Source organism: Elgaria multicarinata, chromosome 11 (assembly GCF_023053635.1).
Source record: "Elgaria multicarinata webbii isolate HBS135686 ecotype San Diego chromosome 11, rElgMul1.1.pri, whole genome shotgun sequence".
NCBI classification, from domain to species: Eukaryota; Metazoa; Chordata; class Lepidosauria; order Squamata; family Anguidae; genus Elgaria; species Elgaria multicarinata.
The window spans coordinates 36,482,090-36,501,109 of record NC_086181.1 but is presented as its reverse complement, the minus strand read 5'-3'; the positions used below and the strand labels follow the sequence as shown (position 1 = coordinate 36,501,109).

The window sequence follows — 19,020 nt, the reverse complement described above, 5'->3', positions numbered from 1 at the left end:
TCTAGGGTGGGAGAGCCCACAACCTCCCTAGGTAACTGGTTCTATTGTCGTACTGCTCTAACACTGAGGAAGTTTTTCCTGATGTCCAGCCGGAACCTGGCTTCCTGTAAATTCAGCCCATTATTCCATGTCCTGCACTCTGGGAGGATCGAGACGAGATCCTGGCCCTCCTCTGTGTGACAACAAGTATTTGAAGAGTGCTATCATGTCTCCCCTCAATCTTCTCTTCTCCAGGCTAAACATGCCCAGTTGTTTCAGCCTCTCCTCATAGGGCTTTGTTTCCAGAACCCTGATCATCCAGGTTGCCCTCCACTGAACACGCTCCAGCTTGCCTGCATCCTTCCCCACCAGCTGACGGGGTCACCAGCTCAAACCTCCTTCAATGAATAACCCTCAAGAGTACTGTAACCCTTGCGCCAGGTGCTCACAATCACGACAGGACTATGGTTGTGTTTATTCCCAAATTTCCTCCTCACTGAGCTATGGGGAAAAGATGTGGGCATTGGCATCCAAGCTCAGGCAGCGTTACCCCCAATGCAAGGTCGGGTAGCAAATTTGGGGACCACAAGCTATTTGTTTCCATGAGGCTACAGAGGAGCACTGATAGATTGAGCCCCCCTCTAAAGGAAATGGGAGGCTTGGGAGAGGAGCATGCTGGGCTAGAGCAGCCTTCCTCAACCTGGGGCGCTCCAGATGTGTTGGACTGCACCTCCCAGAATGCCCCAGCCAGCTGGCTGGGGCATTCTGGGAGTTGTAGTCCAACACATCTGGAGCGCCCCAGGTTGAGGAAGGCTGGGCTAGAGAGACCAATGCCCTGATGCAGTAGAAGGGTGTGTTCTTTAGATGTTCTGCCTCAGGCCTCAAAATTGGCTTGAGGCAGCTCTACATCAGGGTCTGCAAATGGGAACAAAGAGGGCTACATATTCAACGGTAAAAGGATTCAGTCACAAAAGGAGACCGAGGTCTACGGAGGGAGGGTCTAGAGAGGACATTTTGTCCTTTTCTAATTTAAGGAAGTAGCCCCCGTGCTTTGAGCGATAACAGTGCAAGCCACACTGGAAAGGCGAGGGATGACCCTCCATCCACCCCGAAAACACTGATCAATGTATGGAATCTCTACTTTATTTACAACCATCCAGCCATTTTTTTCATTCCTCCTTCGGCTGTGGGGAGAAGGAAGAGGGCGACAGACAGGTTTTAATCATGACTGAAGGGGAAAAGGAGAGAGAGAGACAGAGACAGTGCAGGCACACAGGCAGGCAAGGGAAGCAGCCACCACACTGGGGGGGGGGGGGGAGAGGTTTTTAAATAGATCTATGTACACGTTAATCATTCTTATATACAAGCTGTAAGAGCAACACATTTGGGGCTACAAGCTCAAAGCCATGGGGGTGTGAGAGAGAGAATCGGAGGCAGGAGCTCAAGTTCAGGACTGGACACCCCACAGGCAAAAGCCAGGACAAGCATGAAAGGAGGACTAAAAAAGACTTCTCAAAACCAGGACACCTCTTTTTGTGCTGCTGAGCTCCCCTCCCCTTTTTCTCTCTCTGCCTCCCCACTGTAAGCATTTCAGGCAGACCTCAAATGGTTGCGGCCAAAGGAAGGCTCAAACCTCCCTATCCACGACCCGGGCATCCTAAGAGCGAGTCCAGGCAGGGAGAGAAGAAAAGAGATCAAACGCCGAAATAAAGGTGGGAATTGAGCTGAAAGGAAAATCGGGAGAGCGTCCTTCCCCCAACCCAGCACCTTCCAGAGGCATCGGCCTACAACTCGCATCAATGGTGGGTGATGGGAGTTGTAGTACAACACAGAGGGCAACAGATTGGGGAAGGCAGTCATAGACGAATTGCTGGTCAGAGAGGGGGAAAAGGGCTTGGCCATCGCCTGTCAAATCGCTGCCAGCAAAGGGCGAGGAAATTCCGCCCCCAACACATGGGGCCCAGCTTGATGGTCTCACTGCATGCTGGGAGGGGATTTAAACAGGCCCAAACCAGTGGCGTTGATCCCTCCGCCCCACCCTGCCCCTCTGAGAATGGGGTTTTGGTTTTCATACGGGAAGGGGAAATTCCTCCACCGAGGAATGTGCAAAGAGAAATCAAGAAAAGAGGGAAGTAAAAGCAAAACATAACAACCAAAAAGTGTCTGGAGGTTGGAGTTCTTGTGGAACCCCAAGGTTCTTTCAGCACAAGGCGTTTGGAGCTCGGGATTGTGGTTGATCACAGAATGAAGTGTGTGTGTGTGTGTGTGTGTGTGTGTGTGTGTGTGTGTGTGACACACATCAAGAACCACTCTAGATGGTACTAAGCAAAATGAGGTTTTGGGACGGGAGGAGCCCAGAACACGGCACGGATGGAGAAGGAGTCCAGAGCACCCAGGCCACAATGCACGGTACTGTACTGGCCGTCAAGTCATGGCGTTCTCCCGAGAGATCTGTTCGCCTTCCACACCTCTCGCCCCGACTCACCGTTGAAGGAATGTGCAAGATGTCTCGACTTTAGCCGTCCTCTACAGCTGCCTCAAGTTACAGAGCATGTGCAGGAAACAAAAAGAGAGAGAGACGAATCGATGCAGCAGTGAGTCCCTGGAGCTCCTCTTGCCTTATCGGAGAAGAAGCAGCAGCTTACAGATCCTGCGACAAACGCTTTTCAAGTGTCCCAGCTGAATCGCTGTAGTGTATTCTCAAGTGGTTGAGCCCATCACAATAGGGATTTCCATAGAACCCTTTCCAGCTAAGCATCCTACCAGCCCCCGCCCCCGCCCCCCCTGTTGTGCATAGGTCCCAGCACAGCCACCGTAGTTCCAATGTCTCCTCCAGGAAGGACGCACCAAGCAACAGACGTCAGTTTCTTGGGCCCCAGAACATCCAGGCACATCCAAGCTGCTCTTGACGTGGGTCCAATCGGAGCTGGGCTGCCTATGGGGGTCAGTGGGGGTTCTGCCGGCACTGGAGTAGCAGCCCCAGGTATCGGGTCCCAACCGTTCCGTTTTTGGCACCGCACCTGGCCCAGGGCGACCGATTCGGGTAAAAGCCTCCCGGGCAGGGATTTGCAGCGGCTGTCGAGATGACAAAATGGGACGCTCGGAGCGGCGGGAAAGTGGCACAGAAGGTCCCAGCCCCAAAGTGGAGACAAGAAGGAGGAAAAAAGAGAGAGCGAGAGCGCGAGAAAGACAGAGAGAGAGAGAGCAGGCAGGGCTGGCTCTTGGCAGGTGAGGTGCTGGGAGCAGCAGCGTCTGGAAACGGAAGGGAGCGCACGGAGGCTCAGGAGAAGTTCTGGACGGGGTGGCTGACCCTCATGCAGGCCCAGTACGTCGCTCGGGCAAGGCAGACCAACGCCAGGATGATGACCAACGCCCAGGCCGCATAGATCCCACTGTATTGCTGGGCTTTTTTCCAGGTGCCAAACTAGAGAGAGAGAGAAAGAGGGGAGTCAGCAAGCGGTGCCATTCCCAAGCTTACTTGTGCCGCCAGGAAAGCAGCTTCAAAACAACTGCAAAAAAAAAAAAAAAGACCGGTGGGGAGGAGCCCGGGGGGAGCTCAAGCAGTGGGGGTTGCACCGCCGTCGGCCAGGCTGACGCTTGCAGCGCAAAGCAAACCTCTGTGTGCCACAGAGCAGCCCCCTCGCGCGGCAGAAGGGTGGCCCCAAACTGGAGTCTCTGAGGTGTGCTAGTCTGCAGCTCCCGTCATTCCCAGGCAGAGCGGCCTTTGAAGGGAAACTCGGCAGCGGGGCCTGAACAGCACCTAGGAAGCAAACCTCTCTGGTACATGGGTGCTGGGCTGCAAGCTCCGCCATTTGCATCTTCTCTCCCCTCTTTGGAATACTAAAGTCCCCCCCCCCCGCCTAATTGTATTTTGTCTCTGCAGGGGACTTCACAACCCATAAAGGGGTAGCAGAGGCATGAAGGGCAGAGAGAGGAGGATTCTATAACAAAGTTTTAAAAATACCCTACTGGAAGAAAGCTTGGGGAGGGAGAAATGTTGTTTCCTGGTAGGGCGATTCCCTCGTAATGAGACAATCGCAGACTGCACAACGATCCAAGTGCGGTCAGAGCCCACGGTCCCAAGTGCAAGCTTCGTCCTGCTGTCTGTGCCCAGAGCCACAATGGGCACTCAGCTATGGAGCATGGCTCTTGCACTCAGCCAGAAAAAAAGCCCTACAGGCTCAAAAATGACTTAAAACTGAGAACTGCCACAGGCACGAGAGTCTTCAAGGATACAGAGTGACGCTGCTCTAAGCCGGAGGTGCAGAACCTGCGGCCCGGGGGCCAAATCTGTCCCTCCAAGGTTCCTCAGATGGCCACGCCCCCTTTCCACTAGCACCGCCCCCTTTCCCCCAACCGCTGATCTTTTGTTGGTCCCCTGGCTTTGGTGCAGTTCCCCCCAACCCCACCATTCCAAAAAGGTTGAAATACCTCTCCTAAACCTCAGCTGCTGGCAGTTAAGGGCTTTAAGCTACAATATGCTGGGTATTTTTGGCCCTGCCCCATTTCACCTTTGGGCCCCGCCCACTACCAGCTCCCGAGAGCGTCTCTAAAATGGAAGTGGGTTCCCAGGCTGGGAGAGGTTTCGCACCGCTGCGCCAGGCCTTTGTACGGCTTCTAGATGCTTTGCCTCGGGAAGTGAAAGAGTCGAAAAGTGCCGTCCGCGTCTGGCTGCAAGTGCCAATAAGAACGTAACGCAAGAAGTTCCATCGTGGATCAGACCAAGGGTCCATCTAGTCCAGCATTCTGTCGACACAGTGGCCAACCAGCTGTCAGGCAGGGACCCACAAGCAGGACATGGGTGCAACAGCATCCTCCCACCCATGTTCCCCAGCAACTGGTGTACATAGGCTTACAGCTTCTGTTACAAGAGGCAGCCCATAGCCATCAGGACTAGTAGCTATTGATAGCTGCCTTCTCCTCCAGGAATTTATCTAACTGCCCCACAAGGGCTCTGGTGGGACCCTGCCTCCTTGCTCATACTCACCGCAAGCCCCGTTGCCGTCACAGCCATTAAGACACCCAGCAGGAAGCAGCAGAAGCATCTCTTTCGGGGGTAGCGTCGCCCAATGGAGGAGCTGGTGGTTAGGAAGGAAGGAGGACATAGGGAGCCATTCAGACTTCCTGAGAGTCACTGTTACAGGGCCTCAATCCCCAGGGGGTCAAGGGAAATCTGAGCGCTCAGGGAGGTGGTAGCTGCGAGGGTGCAGGTCCCACCGGCCCACCCAGACTTCTGCTCCAGCAACCCATGCCCCCACCCCACCCCCCTTTGCTCTCCTCCCCTTGGAGAAGCAGAACCCGCTTTCTCTTCCCAGCTGGGCACACGCAAAGCAGCTTTTCAGAACCTCTTCTTCACCCCCTTTCATTAGAGCTGGGAGTCTTCCTGGGCAAATCCCCACCCGGGCTTAGTGGTTAAGTAGGAGCGGTCTAACTCACACTTTACGGCAGTGTGGACATCGGGCTAGGGTGCGGTCTGTGAACTCTGTCCACTGGAGGAAGGCAGGAAGAGAGAGAAAGAGAGAGAGAGGTTGAAGGAATGCGAGACCTGGAGGAGAACGCTTTCCCCAACCCCAAATGCGCCCAGCGATCAAGGCAGTTGCACATCTGGGTTCTCCCAAGTCTACCGACGTGCCGCAACAGACGGGCAAGGTCACAGCTTGTCACCATTTCAAAAATAAGGCAGCCAAGGCATTTCACTTCGCTGCCGCAGCGTGACCAGACAATTCACTTGTTAAATACACTTTCATCCTGCCCTTCTTCCGAGGAGCTCTCAGATCAGTGCATGTATTCCCCCCTCCCCTCCCCACTTTAGGTTCGCAACAATCCTGCAAGGTAGGTTAAGCCAAGAGATCGACGTGTGAGCTACAGCGATTAAGACTTTGATCAGGTGTGTCTTTCCTTGGCGAAACGGGTGGCTTTATCACATGATCATGGTCAGAAGGCGGCTTCAGAAGAACAGGTATTTTAGGGTCCAGAGAGCAATTGTCCCAGCCCCACCCAAATATACAAACAAGAGCTGTCCCCTTTTCTTGCTCCCTTCTCCTTTTCCCTCCAAGCACCTCTTACCAGGAAATTGTTTTTGCAGTGGCCGCAGTTGACACGCACACCAACTGGTTGGGGCTCAGGACTCAGAGGCCCAGGATGCACTGGGCCCAGGTTAATGACCCGCTTGCTGGGAAGACAGAAGAAACCAGGTTAGATCTTCCTTTTGAGCATCTCCTCCTAAGTAAGCAAAGCCCTAAACGGCTTGGGACCAGGATACCTGAGAGGGGGCCTTCTCCCTTACCAAACTGCCGGATCATGGAGGTCGCTGGAAGGCACACTCCTGGTGGCTCCACATGGACCTATGGCCTGACTGGAATCCACCGGGAGAAGAGACTTTAGTGTGGTGGCCCCTTCTCTAGGGAACTCCCTGCCCCTGGAGGACAGGCAGGCGCCTACACTAGGATGCCGCAGGAGCCTCCGGAAAACGGCTGTGTCGAGAAGCCTTCCTCAACTGACCAGCCTCCTTTGTTTTTAAACTGACCTGGAGGTCAGGCAGGCGCCAACCTTGTACTCCTTTCGGCACTTCCTGAAAACATCTTTATTCCAAGAAGCCTTTCTTTAACATGCAGCCTTGGATCTCTGTTTTTGCTTCTTTTAAATTTTGTTTTAACTGTTTTATTCTGTTTTTATTTTCATTTTATCTCGTACACCACTCTGAAATTTTTCAGTGGGGAGTGGTATATAAATATTCTAAATAAATAAATTGAGCAATTTTAATTTGTTTTGTTACCCTTCTTTCTTTTACTGTGTCCAAGAGGCAGCTGGACAAGCATCTGTCAGGGATGCTTTAAGGTGGATTCCTGCACTGAGCAGTGGGTTGGACTCGATGGTTTCGTAGGCCCCTTCCAACTCTGCTATTCTATGATTCTATGTTTATACCTATGTTCACTGCTCTGGAATCTGTATTAGATAAGTGAGCGGTATATAAATACTGTAAAACATCATCATCATCATCATCTCCTCACCTGTTCAATGGTACAGGACCCACTTTCCAATCCAAAACTAATAGCATGCCTTAACTCCCCACTTGGTTACCAATCCAGTCCCGGTGTGCAATTAGTATCTCTCACCCAGATAAAGTCCTCTGACGCGCCCAGGTTTGGCCTGCTCACCCACAGAATCATAGAATGGTAGAGTTGGAAGAGGCCTACAAGGCCATCGAGCCCAACCTGATGCAAAGTGCAGGAATCCACCTTAAAGCCTACCTGACAGATGACTAACCAGCTGCATCTTGAAGGCCTCTAGGGTGGGAGAGACCACAACCTCCTTAGTTAATTGGTTCCATTGTCATACTGCTCGAACAGTCAGGAACTTTTTCCTGATGTCCAACTGGAATCTGGCTTCCTGTAACTTGAGGCCATTATTCTGTGTCCTGCACTCCAGGAGGATCCGAGAAGAGATCTTTGTGACAACCTTTCAAGTACTTGAAGAGTGCTATCATGTCTCCCCTCAATCTTCTCTTCTCCAGGCTAAACATGCCCAGTTCTTTCGGTCTCTCCTCACAGGACTTTGTTTCCAGGACCCTGATCATCCTCGTTGCCCTCCTCTGAACCCCCTCCAGCTTGTCTGCGTCCTTCTTGAAGACCCGGTCTTATTGCATCTGCTATCACCACTGCCGTTGCTCTCAATATCAAAACACTAATGCTCTCTCTCTTCCCATCTTGCTGCCCACTTATGTACCACTGCATCCTACACAGGGGCCCCTATGCCCATTTCCTTCTCTTTCCACCCTCATTTGCGTTTATTCCCACATCTGTTCCCCCACCCCAACCTGAAACCTGTCTTGTTTCCGAAGCAGAGGCCTGTCTAAGTAGCTAGATTGCACGCTGGATGCTACACACCATGTTTGGTGGCTTTCTAGAGTATCTACCCTGCCAGACACAGTACGGTTTTGTAGTCATAACATCTTAGGCTTATTAAATTCAAACATTTGTCATCTGGGTATGTGACAACTGGTCACATACCAAAATTCCGTCAGATGGAATTCGACCACGGCATACTCATGGTAGCCCTTTCTTAGCGCCTCCCCACCCCACTGCCTTACCAATATGTCCGGGGGCAGGCAATGCGCTGTGACGTCACCTTGCAGATCAGGAGACAGTTGCAGGGGCATCTCACATACTTTTTCCCAGGTGGAGCATTTTTGATTGGCTGAAGCAGGGAGAAGGAGAAAAAAGGGGATATCATTATCGAAAGCCAAACGGTCCGAATACACATCCCGGTTTAAGAGGGACCAAGGAGGCAGTAGTAGAATACAAGTCGGAGTGGCTCAAAGAATCCAATCTGCACACCACAAACCAGCCTGAGATGACTGAAACCGCTCTTTTGCCTGCTCTAGCGTCACAGAATGTTCATAAACATTCCAACTGCACAAGGATAAATTAAGACTTTTAGAAGCAGTGTGACTTCTGCAAGGAAAACATGAAGTCGGATCGGCTAGGAAAAATCTTGTGGGATGGTATTATTTTGTGGGATGAGGAAAGAGAGGCAGAGTGTGAAGAAGGCTCAGCGGCGATGGCGAAGAGAGCAATAGGATGGAATGGGGAGGCTTGGTGGAAACCACACGCAAGACCCGGAATAACTGAGCGAGGTTTGTGGGAAAGGAGCTGGGGGTGGGGTGGGGGGAAGAGAGGCAAAGGAGGATGTGGGGACTTTTGCATATTGATTTTAGACTAGCCAGCCAGGTGTTTTGATCACAGATTTCTTTAAAACTGTATATGATATTTATTTATTTATTTATTTATTTATTTATTTATTTAGAATATTTATATACCGCTCCCCATTGAAAAATTTCGGAGCAGTGTACAAGGTAAAATAAAAATAAAAACAGAATAAAACAGTTAAAACGAAATTTTAAAGAAGCAAAAACAGAAATCCAAGGCTGCATGTTAAAGAAAGGCTTCTTGGAATAACGATGTTTTCAGGAGGCACCGAAAGGAGTACAAGGTTGGTGCCTGCCTGACCTCCAGAGGCAGGGAATTCCACAGGAGGGGCGCCACCACGCTGAAGGCTCTTCCCCTGGTGGATTCCAATCGGAAGATGGATCTATGTGGAACCACCAGGAGCAGGCCCTCAGATGACCTCAGTGACCGGGCAGGTTGGTAAGGGAGAAGGCGTTCTCTCAGGTATATGATATGACCAACAAGGGCCAGTGCTATGCAAGAGTATACTGCAAGTGTTTCACTTGGGAGATTATTCTAACCATGAAGCTCAAAAATGTTCACAGACAGATCATTCACTCTCAACAACCCCCCCCCCCCACTGATTTATCCCAAACCTAAATGGAAAGATTAATGAAGTGTTTTATGCTCTGGTGCACAAGGAAAAAAAAAACATGAGCCATGCCATCAACTTGAAATGGCCTTTGAACAGAATGTGGAAGGAACACTAGTTCAATGAACTAGTATACAAGGTAGGGTGGCCATATGGAAAGGAGGACAGGTCTCCTGAATCTTCAACAGTTGCGTAGAAAAGGGAATTTCAGCAGGTGTTATTGACATGCATGCAGCACCTGGGGAAATTTCCTCACCATCACAACAGTTAAAGCTGGAGGACCTATACTTGAGTGACCAGATACAAGAGGGCAGGGCTCCTGCAGCTTTAACTACTGTGATGAAGAGGGAATTTCCCCAGGTGTTGCCTGCATGCAAATGGAACTTGCTGAAATTCCCTTTTCTATACAACTGTTAAAGATACGGGAGCCCTGTCCTCCTTTCCAAACGGTCACCTTTACGGCAGATGGAATATCAGAAAATCACAGTGAACTAAAACGCAGAGGAATCCAGTCCTTCATTTTATAATTTAGATGCAGAATCTGTCCTTCCGGTTTAGGTCATACAACTTCTATTCTTCTATGGCTAAGAATCAAGGGACGTTTCTGGACAGTACCGCTTTCCAGATAAGTCCAGGCGGGACTTCTATAACCAAATGCTCCTTCATACAAGAAAATTCAACGCACATAGGAAATTGGCACAACGGAGAGGCGGCAAGGCGACAACCGCTCTGACATCCTAGTTTAGTCTAAGCAGAGATTTAAAACATTGCTTTTATTTGGTAGGAAGGGATGTCTCCTCAAGTGAGCACCCTTCCCCTTCACCTGGCGCTAACAGGGTCATTGCGTTTTAGAATTTCTGCCCCTCCAAGTGTTTTGACCCACAACTCCCATCAGACTTATCCAGCCCAGCCAATGGTGAGGGACAGTGAGAGTTGTAGGCCCGGAGGGTAGAAAGTTGCCCATCCCAGGTCTAGGGGAATGATTCTTCCTTTGTGTGCAAGAGGCTCTGGATTCAAATTCCAGGCAAGCCCAGCTTTTGAGGCAAGGGCCAAAGCCCAGTGGTAAAGCACATACTTTGTACGCAGAAGGTGCCAGATTCAATCTCCAGTATCCACGGTTCGAAGGATTGGGTAGCAGGGACAGGAAAGACCCTCCTCTACGGGAGACCCTGGAGAGCCACTGCCAGCCAATAGGAGGCAAAGCTGGGCTAAATGGACCAAGGCTGACCTTAGGCAAGGGGCAGCTTCCTATGAAGCCTGACGTGGGACACTCCAGAGAAAGTGTTACCAACCACAGGCGATGGGTGCGAATCCAAGGCCTTATTTCAGCACCAAGAGTGTGCGCGGCACTATCTATTTATTTATTTATTTATTACATTTATATCCCGCCTTTTTTCCTTCAAGGAACCCAAGGCGGCGTACATAATCCTCCTCCTCTCCACTTTATCCTCACAACAACCACCCTGTGAGGTGGGTTGGGGCTGAGAGTCTGTGAGTGGCTCAAAGTCACCCAGCGGGTTTCCACAGCTGAGGGGGGAACTAGAACCCGGATCTCCCGACTCCCAGTCCAACACCTTAGCCACTGCACCACACTGGCTGACTACATAGAAGGGATGCAATCTCCATCTAGAGGGCCTCTAAGCTACAGTAGACAAAAGACACATGAAGGGAGCAGAACAGTTACTGGTAACAAGAAGTGTGGAAGGGGCAAGGAGAATCCGCCATTTTCTGGATTCTCTATAACCCTTTGAACTAGGTTATTTTGCAGATGGCAGCCTGGGGCGGGGGGTGGGGCTCAGTTCAGACAGCACGTTTCTCAACGGCGGTTTTAGAACTCCATGGTGGAGTTTTACACCACCGTTGAGAAATGTGTTGCCTGGTGGGAAAACTCCACCCCATGGTGGAGAGTTTTGGGTTTGTTTGTTTTTTTAAAGAAAACACTCCACAGTGAATATCCACGCTACGCAGAGGAGAATTCATGCACAACCGTTGTGTCGTGTGGCAGGCTCTGTGGAGTTTCTGTTGAGTTGACTTTCCCCATTGGCTATAGAGTTCCCTGGCGAGAGCGGCAAAAGGAGGGAGAGCCACCCTAGAAGAGCCGCCAGGATTGGGATTTTTTTTCCAGCAGTGGCTGATGGGATACCATCAGGAGGACTGGGGGAGGAGAGAGGGCGGAGGAACGTCGCAGTGGATTTTACTCAACTCCACGGTAGCCCATAGTCACATGACAGTGGAGTTAGAACATGTTCTGTGGGGAATGCCCCTTAAAAGCTCAGTCATTGAGTGGAATTTCCACACTGCGTTGACTAACGTGTTGTCTGAACTGGGCCAGAAACTCCACCAAGACTATCATTTGATTCAAAAGAAACATGAAGTGTGAACCCAAATCCAAGGCCTAGTAGCTATCCTTTTGAACCACACCTTTTTTTAAAAAAAAACACCCACAAAGGATGTTTGATTCTCTACAGTACAAGCTGGTTACTGTCAGACAGGTTTATCCGGGGACATTTAAAAAAAAAAAAAAGCAAAGAAAAAAAAAAAAGATCGAGTGAACTTCAGTTACCTATTCTGGAACATGGATGAAACAATACCGCGTCTTGACTCCCTAGGTTGGATTTCAAACTCTGAAGGATGCCCAGGCACCAACCTGTCACTGCAGCTCTTAAAGCCTGTTAAGCTAGGGATCACAATCGCTACAGGATGGCAATACCCGTTTTAAGATTTGTATTATTTAAGACTTTGTACAAGAGACTGAGTTCTCTCTTCCTCTTGAGGAAGAAGGGAAGACATGGAAATAAAGATGCTGTGCAAAAAAATGAACAGGGAGAAGTGAAACCAAGTGAGGAAACTTTGTTCGTGCAACAGGTCCGGATTTAACAGGTCTTTGCACCCAGAATAGTGTTTGTCTTCGAAGTGGTCCATATACATTATCACAGTAGTCCTTACAATGGCTGTGTAAATCATAACAGCATACCCACCACAAGTTGGGACCTGCCAGGAACTGGAGGGGGAGGGATGAGAAAGCCACCACTAACTCTACAACGCAATTGCAGCACCCCTGAGCGCTGCAACAGGGCACGCCTGCAGGGGGCAGTTAACATTTTTCCTCTGCTGTCCTGGAGACCAGGCAGGATGGAATTGCACTGCCACCAAAGGTCCCCTTTAAGCTGTAAAGGAGACAGATGACCATAAAAAGACCCTGGAAGATTCCAGGATCCCCATTATTCTGACAAGAATGTAAAAAGCCCTACTGGATCGGACCAAATGGTCCATCTAGTCCAGCAGCCATTTCCCCCATTGTTGCCAACCTGATGCCTCTGGGAAGGCCACAAGCATGTCCTGAGACTAATAGTCCTCTCCTTTGGGGTTATTTATTTATTGCATTTCTATATCGTCCAATAGCCAAAGCTCTCTGGGCGGTTTACAAAATTAGAAGCTGCTACTACCCCTGAAAGCTCTATATAGCCATCATGACTAGTAGGCCCCATGGATCTGTCATTGCAAAGCCATCTAAAAAAATGGCCAACACCCCATCTATGTTGGGCCATCGATTAAATTATGTGATGCGCAAAGTAATTTCCATTTTGTCCGTTCTCCTGCCAGTCAGTTTCACTGGATGACCCTGAGTTCTAGTACTAGAAAGGGAGGAAAAAATTGCTGTTCACTTCCTTCTTCCTCTACTAGGCCTAGGCTGAAGGAAAGCAAGCCAGTGGCTTCTCATCAGCCAAAAGAACTTATTTATTTACATAGTTTGTAGGGCACCTTTTAAGGTAACACCCACCCACACACACCCAGGTAGTTTTGAGAATATAGAAATACATTATAAAAATAATAAACTTCTAAAACAAGACCAACAATAACACTAACACCAAAATAACTGACCACTGAAACACTAAGATCCAACAATTACAGCTAAAACAACAACATCCTATATAGCCAGCAAAACACTAAAATCCTCTCTGGGGAAAGGAACAGAAAAGTTTTAGTCTTTAGGGATGGTTTTTTTCATGACTTCCTGTACATGAAGTCAAACCATTGGTCCAGTTAACTCAGAATTGTCTACACCCTGACTGGCCATGGCTCAGCAAGATTTCAGGGAGGACTGAACATAGGAGCGTTTGGATGCAAAGCAAGGACAATACCACTGAGCGGCAACACTTCGTCCAGCTTGTGCCTATGCTCTGACCTCATGCTGCCCAGGTTAAAAAAAAGAAAGAAAAAGTAGTCCTTCCTCACCAAAAGAATGGACAACACTGTACTGCATCTCTAGGGTGAATCCTGGAAACACAAACCATCCCGTGCCGACCATCTATTACCATAATGGCATGAGACCATAACTTTGCCGTTAGAGGAATTTAGGGCAACAACAGAGGCTGTCCAGGGAGTACATGGATGTGATGAGGAGTGACTGGCTCATAGTTCACCCTCTTCACCCATCTTTGGATGGAACTATTCACCCTGCCTGCCCTTCCAACGGTGCTCACCGTGGCCTCGTTGCAAACACTGCATTTCACCACGTGCTGATGCATCTTGCCCTCTACGTTGATAGGGCTCTGGCAGACTCGGCAAGTGATCATGGGAGCACTGCCACTCTCCGGGGACGCCATCGGCGAGTAGGGCGGGGGATCCTCTCCAGGCAGCACAGCTGCTTGGCTCCCATCGTTGACGCCGCCAAAGGAAGGAAACCCTGGCAAGAGAAAGGAAGGAAGAAAAAGCTGTGGAAAGCGAGCATCAGACACTGCTTCAACACCCCCGCTCCCTCCAGACTCCCATCCCCCCACGGGCCTCTCCTTGGTCATCTTCTCCAGCAGTGCGCCGTGGCCCACACAAGTTCTTCCACAACCTGTGAATTCAGCCTGTGAAACTCTTAAGATTCTCTCACATTAGGTTTACCCACCCACCCCACCGGATACAAGTCAGAAACAGCCAGGAAAGTGTACATGAAAGTGTGCGCATGTTTATGTATATATTAAGAAGTGCAAATATGTTCCTGGAGCAATGGCTCCAAATATCACGCAATGTATTATTGCCTCTTGCAAGGGCTCCTGCTCAGGCTTTGGAGAGCCCACCTGGGGCAATCCACGTCAACATCCCCCAACAACCCTCATCACCCCTTCTCCAAACTTTAGACTTCCCCACTTATCAGTCTAACCCCTATGTAGTGGAGGCAAGGATCAGTGGCCCCTCCCACTGCAGGGCATAGCCACGCCCCACTCTGCATAAGCCCCTCCTCCCGGGGTGTTTCAGCAGAGCGACCCCCCCCCCTCCGGGAGGCTTTCCTGGCTCTCCCCCACCACCACAAGCCCCCTCCTTTGGCCACGCCCAGAAACCCCCCGTCCCATTGGAACGTCCCTCTTTTGCATATTAATGAGGGGGCGTGGCTTACCCTGAGGCGGGATCGGCTTCCCCGGCGGGTTCGAGGCGGGGCCCGACGCCAGCCCTGCAGGGCCCACCAACCCTCCAGCGCCGAGGCCGCCCCCATCCCCGGACTCGACTGGGAGCAGCGGGGAGCGTTCGCCGTCCGCAGCCATCGCTGCTGCAGGTGCTACCGCAACCACCCTGCTCCGCGTCCCTCTCGGCTTTCCGTAGCGTACGGCACCGCCCCTCACTCACGACTACTCCCGTCACGTGACGAGTGACGGGCGACGTCTCCTGGCGTTCGGCTGGGATGGAGCTCGGGTGGGCATGTCACGTGACGAGGGACGCGAACGGTTACGAGCAACTCGTTTTGTGATTGGTCAGTGGTGGACGAGCCCGTTTACCATCCGCTAGCATTGATTGGTCAGGCGACCTGCCCATCCTTTACATTCTACCTGCACCTCAGAACGCCCTCGTCCCATGACCTTCTTCTGGCCTATTCATTGGCTGTTTCTATCACTCAATCTTTGTTTGCCCCCTGAGTCATCCCTTTTCCCCTATTGGCTGCTGCCCAGGTCTCATAGGGTTGAGTGTCGAAGGAGGGTGGGCTTACCCACGTGACAAGGAAAATTGTATTCTCATTGGCTAAAATGACCCTCTGTTCCATAGTATGATCCCAGGTCTCCGCACTCATTGGCCGAGGTGATGAAAACGCTTTCTCTCATTGGACAATCTCAAATTCATCCTTCTCCCTCACCTAGAACGACTACTCCCCTTCTTTGGACTCAGGCGGTTTATCCCGCTCCTCTCTTGTCTCCTGACTTGCCTTTGCCCCACCCTTCTTGAGATGATTGACGTCCCAGTCAAGAGTCTGTGGGAAGAGATGGAGAGAAATACTAATTTGCATATATTTGAATTATATTCAAATATATGCAAATCTACATTTGACACATCAACGTGAAACAGGGATGTATGAAGAGAGAAGCAGCAGACTGGGAGCGGTGTGCTTATAACATAATTATTATTATTATTATTATTTATTTATATAGCACCATCAATGTACATGGTGCTGTACAGAGTAGAACAGTAAATAGCAAGACCCTGCCGCATAGGCTTACATTCTAATAAAATCATAATAAAACAATAAGGAGGGGAAGAGAATGCACCAAACAGGCACAGGGTAGGGTAAAACTAGCAGTATAAAGTCAAAACAAAATCAAGTTTTAAAAGCTTTAGGAAAAAGAAAAGTTTTTAGCTGAGCTTTAAAAGCTGCGATTGAACTTGTCGTTCGCAAATGTTCTGGAAGAGCGTTCCAGGCGTAAGGGGCAGCCGAAGAAAATGGACGAAGCCGAGCAAGGGAAGTAGAGACCCTTGGGCAGGTGAGAAACATGGCATCAGAGGAGCGAAGAGCACGAGCGGGGGAATAGTGTGAGATGAGAGAGGAAAGATAGGAAGGAGCTAGACAGTGAAAAATAAAAAAAATTGGGTGGGTAGGGGACCCCCTTCAGAGTGTGGCCAGCAAGGGGCATAAATCCAAATTAATATTCTCAAATGAGCACATAATAATTTAAATGTAAATTATACTTTGATGTAATGCAAGAACATACTATTTAAATCTAAAAACTAAATACTCCATTGTGTACAGAGCGATATGTTCAATCACAGAATCAGGGAAAATAAGGCAATTGACTGAGAAGCTGTGGCTGTGACCGCCTGGCTTCAAACCAAGGATGACCATATGAATAGGAGGACAGGGCTCCTGTATCTTTAACTGTAATGTAGAAAAGGGAATTTCAGCAGGTATCAATTGAAGAGGGTGAAATTCTCTCTTCATCACAACAGTTAAAGCTGCAAAAACCCTGCCCTCTTTTGTATCTGGCCACTCTACTATAGCTAGTGTAGCTTTAACTGTTATGATGAAGAGGGAATTTCACCCACTTCAATTGACACCTGCTGCAATTCCCTTTTCTACATTACTGGTAAAGATGCAGGAGCCCTGTCCTCCTTTTCATATGGTTACCCTAGATTCAAACCTCATCAACTCAACTTCACCTGAGACGCCCACAAGCTACCTGACAGGCCCTTCCATGCCACTAGCACCCAGGACCTACTTCAATCCCCACTGTGCCAATGATGCATGTGAGGGTTTGGGCCTACTGCTGCTGCTCCTGTCTCACCTTTATTCTTCAGGCTCCACAGCCCAGCAACCTAGTCCTCAGTTTCCCATTCCGCTGCCACCATTAATTGTTTTCTCCTCAGACACCCCTCCACAGACCACACCAGTTGTTTAATTAGAATTTATTAATATAAGGACATGTACATAAGCTTATTGGTTTCCTCATCACAAATGCATAGGGTTACAAGGTTCTAAGCGTATTGGTTTCTGTTAGTTCCTTCTCTTACAAGTTCCTGTATATAACACTACTGTCTATATATTTAACTGTTATTTATAATTGCATTTATATCCCCGCTGTTTTCCTCCAAGGAACCCAACCCGGCATACATAATCCTCCTCCTCCTCTTCTCCATTTTAACCTCACAACAACCACCCTGTGAGGTGGGTTGGGCTGAGAGTCTGTGACTGACCCAAAGTCACCTAGCGGGTTTCCGTGGCCATGTGGGGACTAGAACCCAGATCTCCCAACACTTTAGCCACTACACCACACTGGTTCTGTCTTTATTCTCATATAATCATCCACCTCTCTCATATATTCATAAACATCTCTTCACAGAATCCTACACCACACTGTCTCACATCCTTCCCCTCACTTAACTGTCTTGCTGTCAGCCCGGACTCTCTATATAAGCACTACATTTCTCCAGCTCCTCCCACTCTCACACAGCCAATCAAAGCGCTCCCCCTCCACCATCCAATCAGCACTCAGGCATTCAACCGCCCCCTTATGAACCCAACCTGTGGATACAAATTGTAAGTACATTGAGTCCTACTTACTACCTGGAATTTTATACATAATATAAGCCATTAACCTTGCAGATATTTACATTTATGGCATAGAAGGCAGCAGAACATCACAGGGGCCCATTGTGGCTTCCCAGTTTACACTGGGGGGGGGGGGGTTGTAGTGGAGGGCACCTGGTTGTTGAGGAAGGCTGTGTCCTGGCCCTAGCCAGAAAATAAGTGGAGGCCATCAAGAGATAAAACCACGTGTCACGTAAAGCATCCCTAGATAAGGGGCCTTTTGTGGTCTCGTGGACGGTGTGTGTCGGTTGCTGGCCTCATTTCAGATCTCAGCTCAAGTAGGGACTCATCAGGTAATTATCTGCCTAAGTTCCACGTTGCGAAACACTCAGGGCTGACCTTCCGTCACAGCCTTGCTATGGCCACGAACCAAATTAGGAAATGCTGTTATCAGTCAGCCCATTACTCAGTGGAGAAAATGAGGAGCACGAGAGGTTTTAATTCCCGCAGCAGATCATTTGATTAAATGAATGAGGAATAATGCAATTTGTATACGGGGCATCCTGTGGCTTTTACATGAAGCCGTCCTCATCCTCAAAAAGGCCTCTTGTTCGGAGAGCATTTGGAATGTCCTGTTTCCTTGCTTTGGTATGTCAGATTAATTATCAACATGGCCACCATGGTCTAGCACTCAGCCAGGAAACGCACTGGGCTGGGTCACGCGGAATGCGAAACAATGGGCTTCCCCAGCCTGGTGCCCTCCAGATGTATTGATCTATAACCAGTATTATCCCCAGGAAGGATGCCCATTGTTATGCTGGCTGGGAATGATGGGAGTTGTAATCCAACACCTCTGGAGGATGCTACTTTGGGGAAGACTAGTTTAGCATTACATTTATTTATTTATTTATTTATTACATTTTTATACCGCCCAATAGCTGAAGCTTTCTTGGCGGTTCACAAAAATTACATGCACGAACCCTCCAGGTTCATGCGCTTCCCCATTCCCTCTCTTCTTCTAGTGCAGCTGTGACAACCTTTCTCTTTTCCAACTAACCATGGTTAATTGTTATGTCTGATCATGGGCAAACTGTGGTTGCCCTTAACTATGGTTTAGGGCAGGGGTGGATAACCTGTGGCCCTCCAGATGTTTGACCTACAACTCCCAACATCACTAATCTTTAGCTACACTAGGCTGACTAGAGCTGTTGGGAGTTGTAAGCCCAGACATCTGGAAGGCCACGACATAGGCCACAGCTAGACCTAAGGTTTATCCTGGGATCATCCAGGGTTTGCCCCTGCCTGAGCACTGGATCCTCTGTGTGTCACCTAGATGAAGAGGTTTGACCCCAGGACGATTCAGGGACAAACCTTAGGTCTAGCTATGGCCAGAGTCTGGTTTAAAGCCAAAGAACATAAGGAGGGAGAGCAGGGAAGGACCTTGG

The 19,020-nt window shown here is 49.5% G+C and overlaps 1 protein-coding gene across 1 annotated transcript; it reads right to left on the bottom strand.

Moving 5' to 3' along the window:
* Positions 1-1,259: 1,259 nt before the first annotated feature.
* PIP4P1 (phosphatidylinositol-4,5-bisphosphate 4-phosphatase 1) lies at positions 1,260-14,924 on the bottom strand. The gene is made up of 7 exons (XM_063137772.1): positions 14,684-14,924; positions 13,782-13,984; positions 8,069-8,175; positions 6,046-6,151; positions 5,416-5,468; positions 4,967-5,057; positions 1,260-3,403 (listed from the first exon to the last, which is right to left on the bottom strand). Exons 1-7 carry the CDS (start codon positions 14,826-14,828, stop codon positions 3,260-3,262), a joined length of 849 nt encoding a protein of 282 aa, XP_062993842.1. The 5' UTR covers positions 14,829-14,924; the 3' UTR covers positions 1,260-3,259.
* Between the last annotated feature and the right edge of the window lie 4,096 nt (positions 14,925-19,020).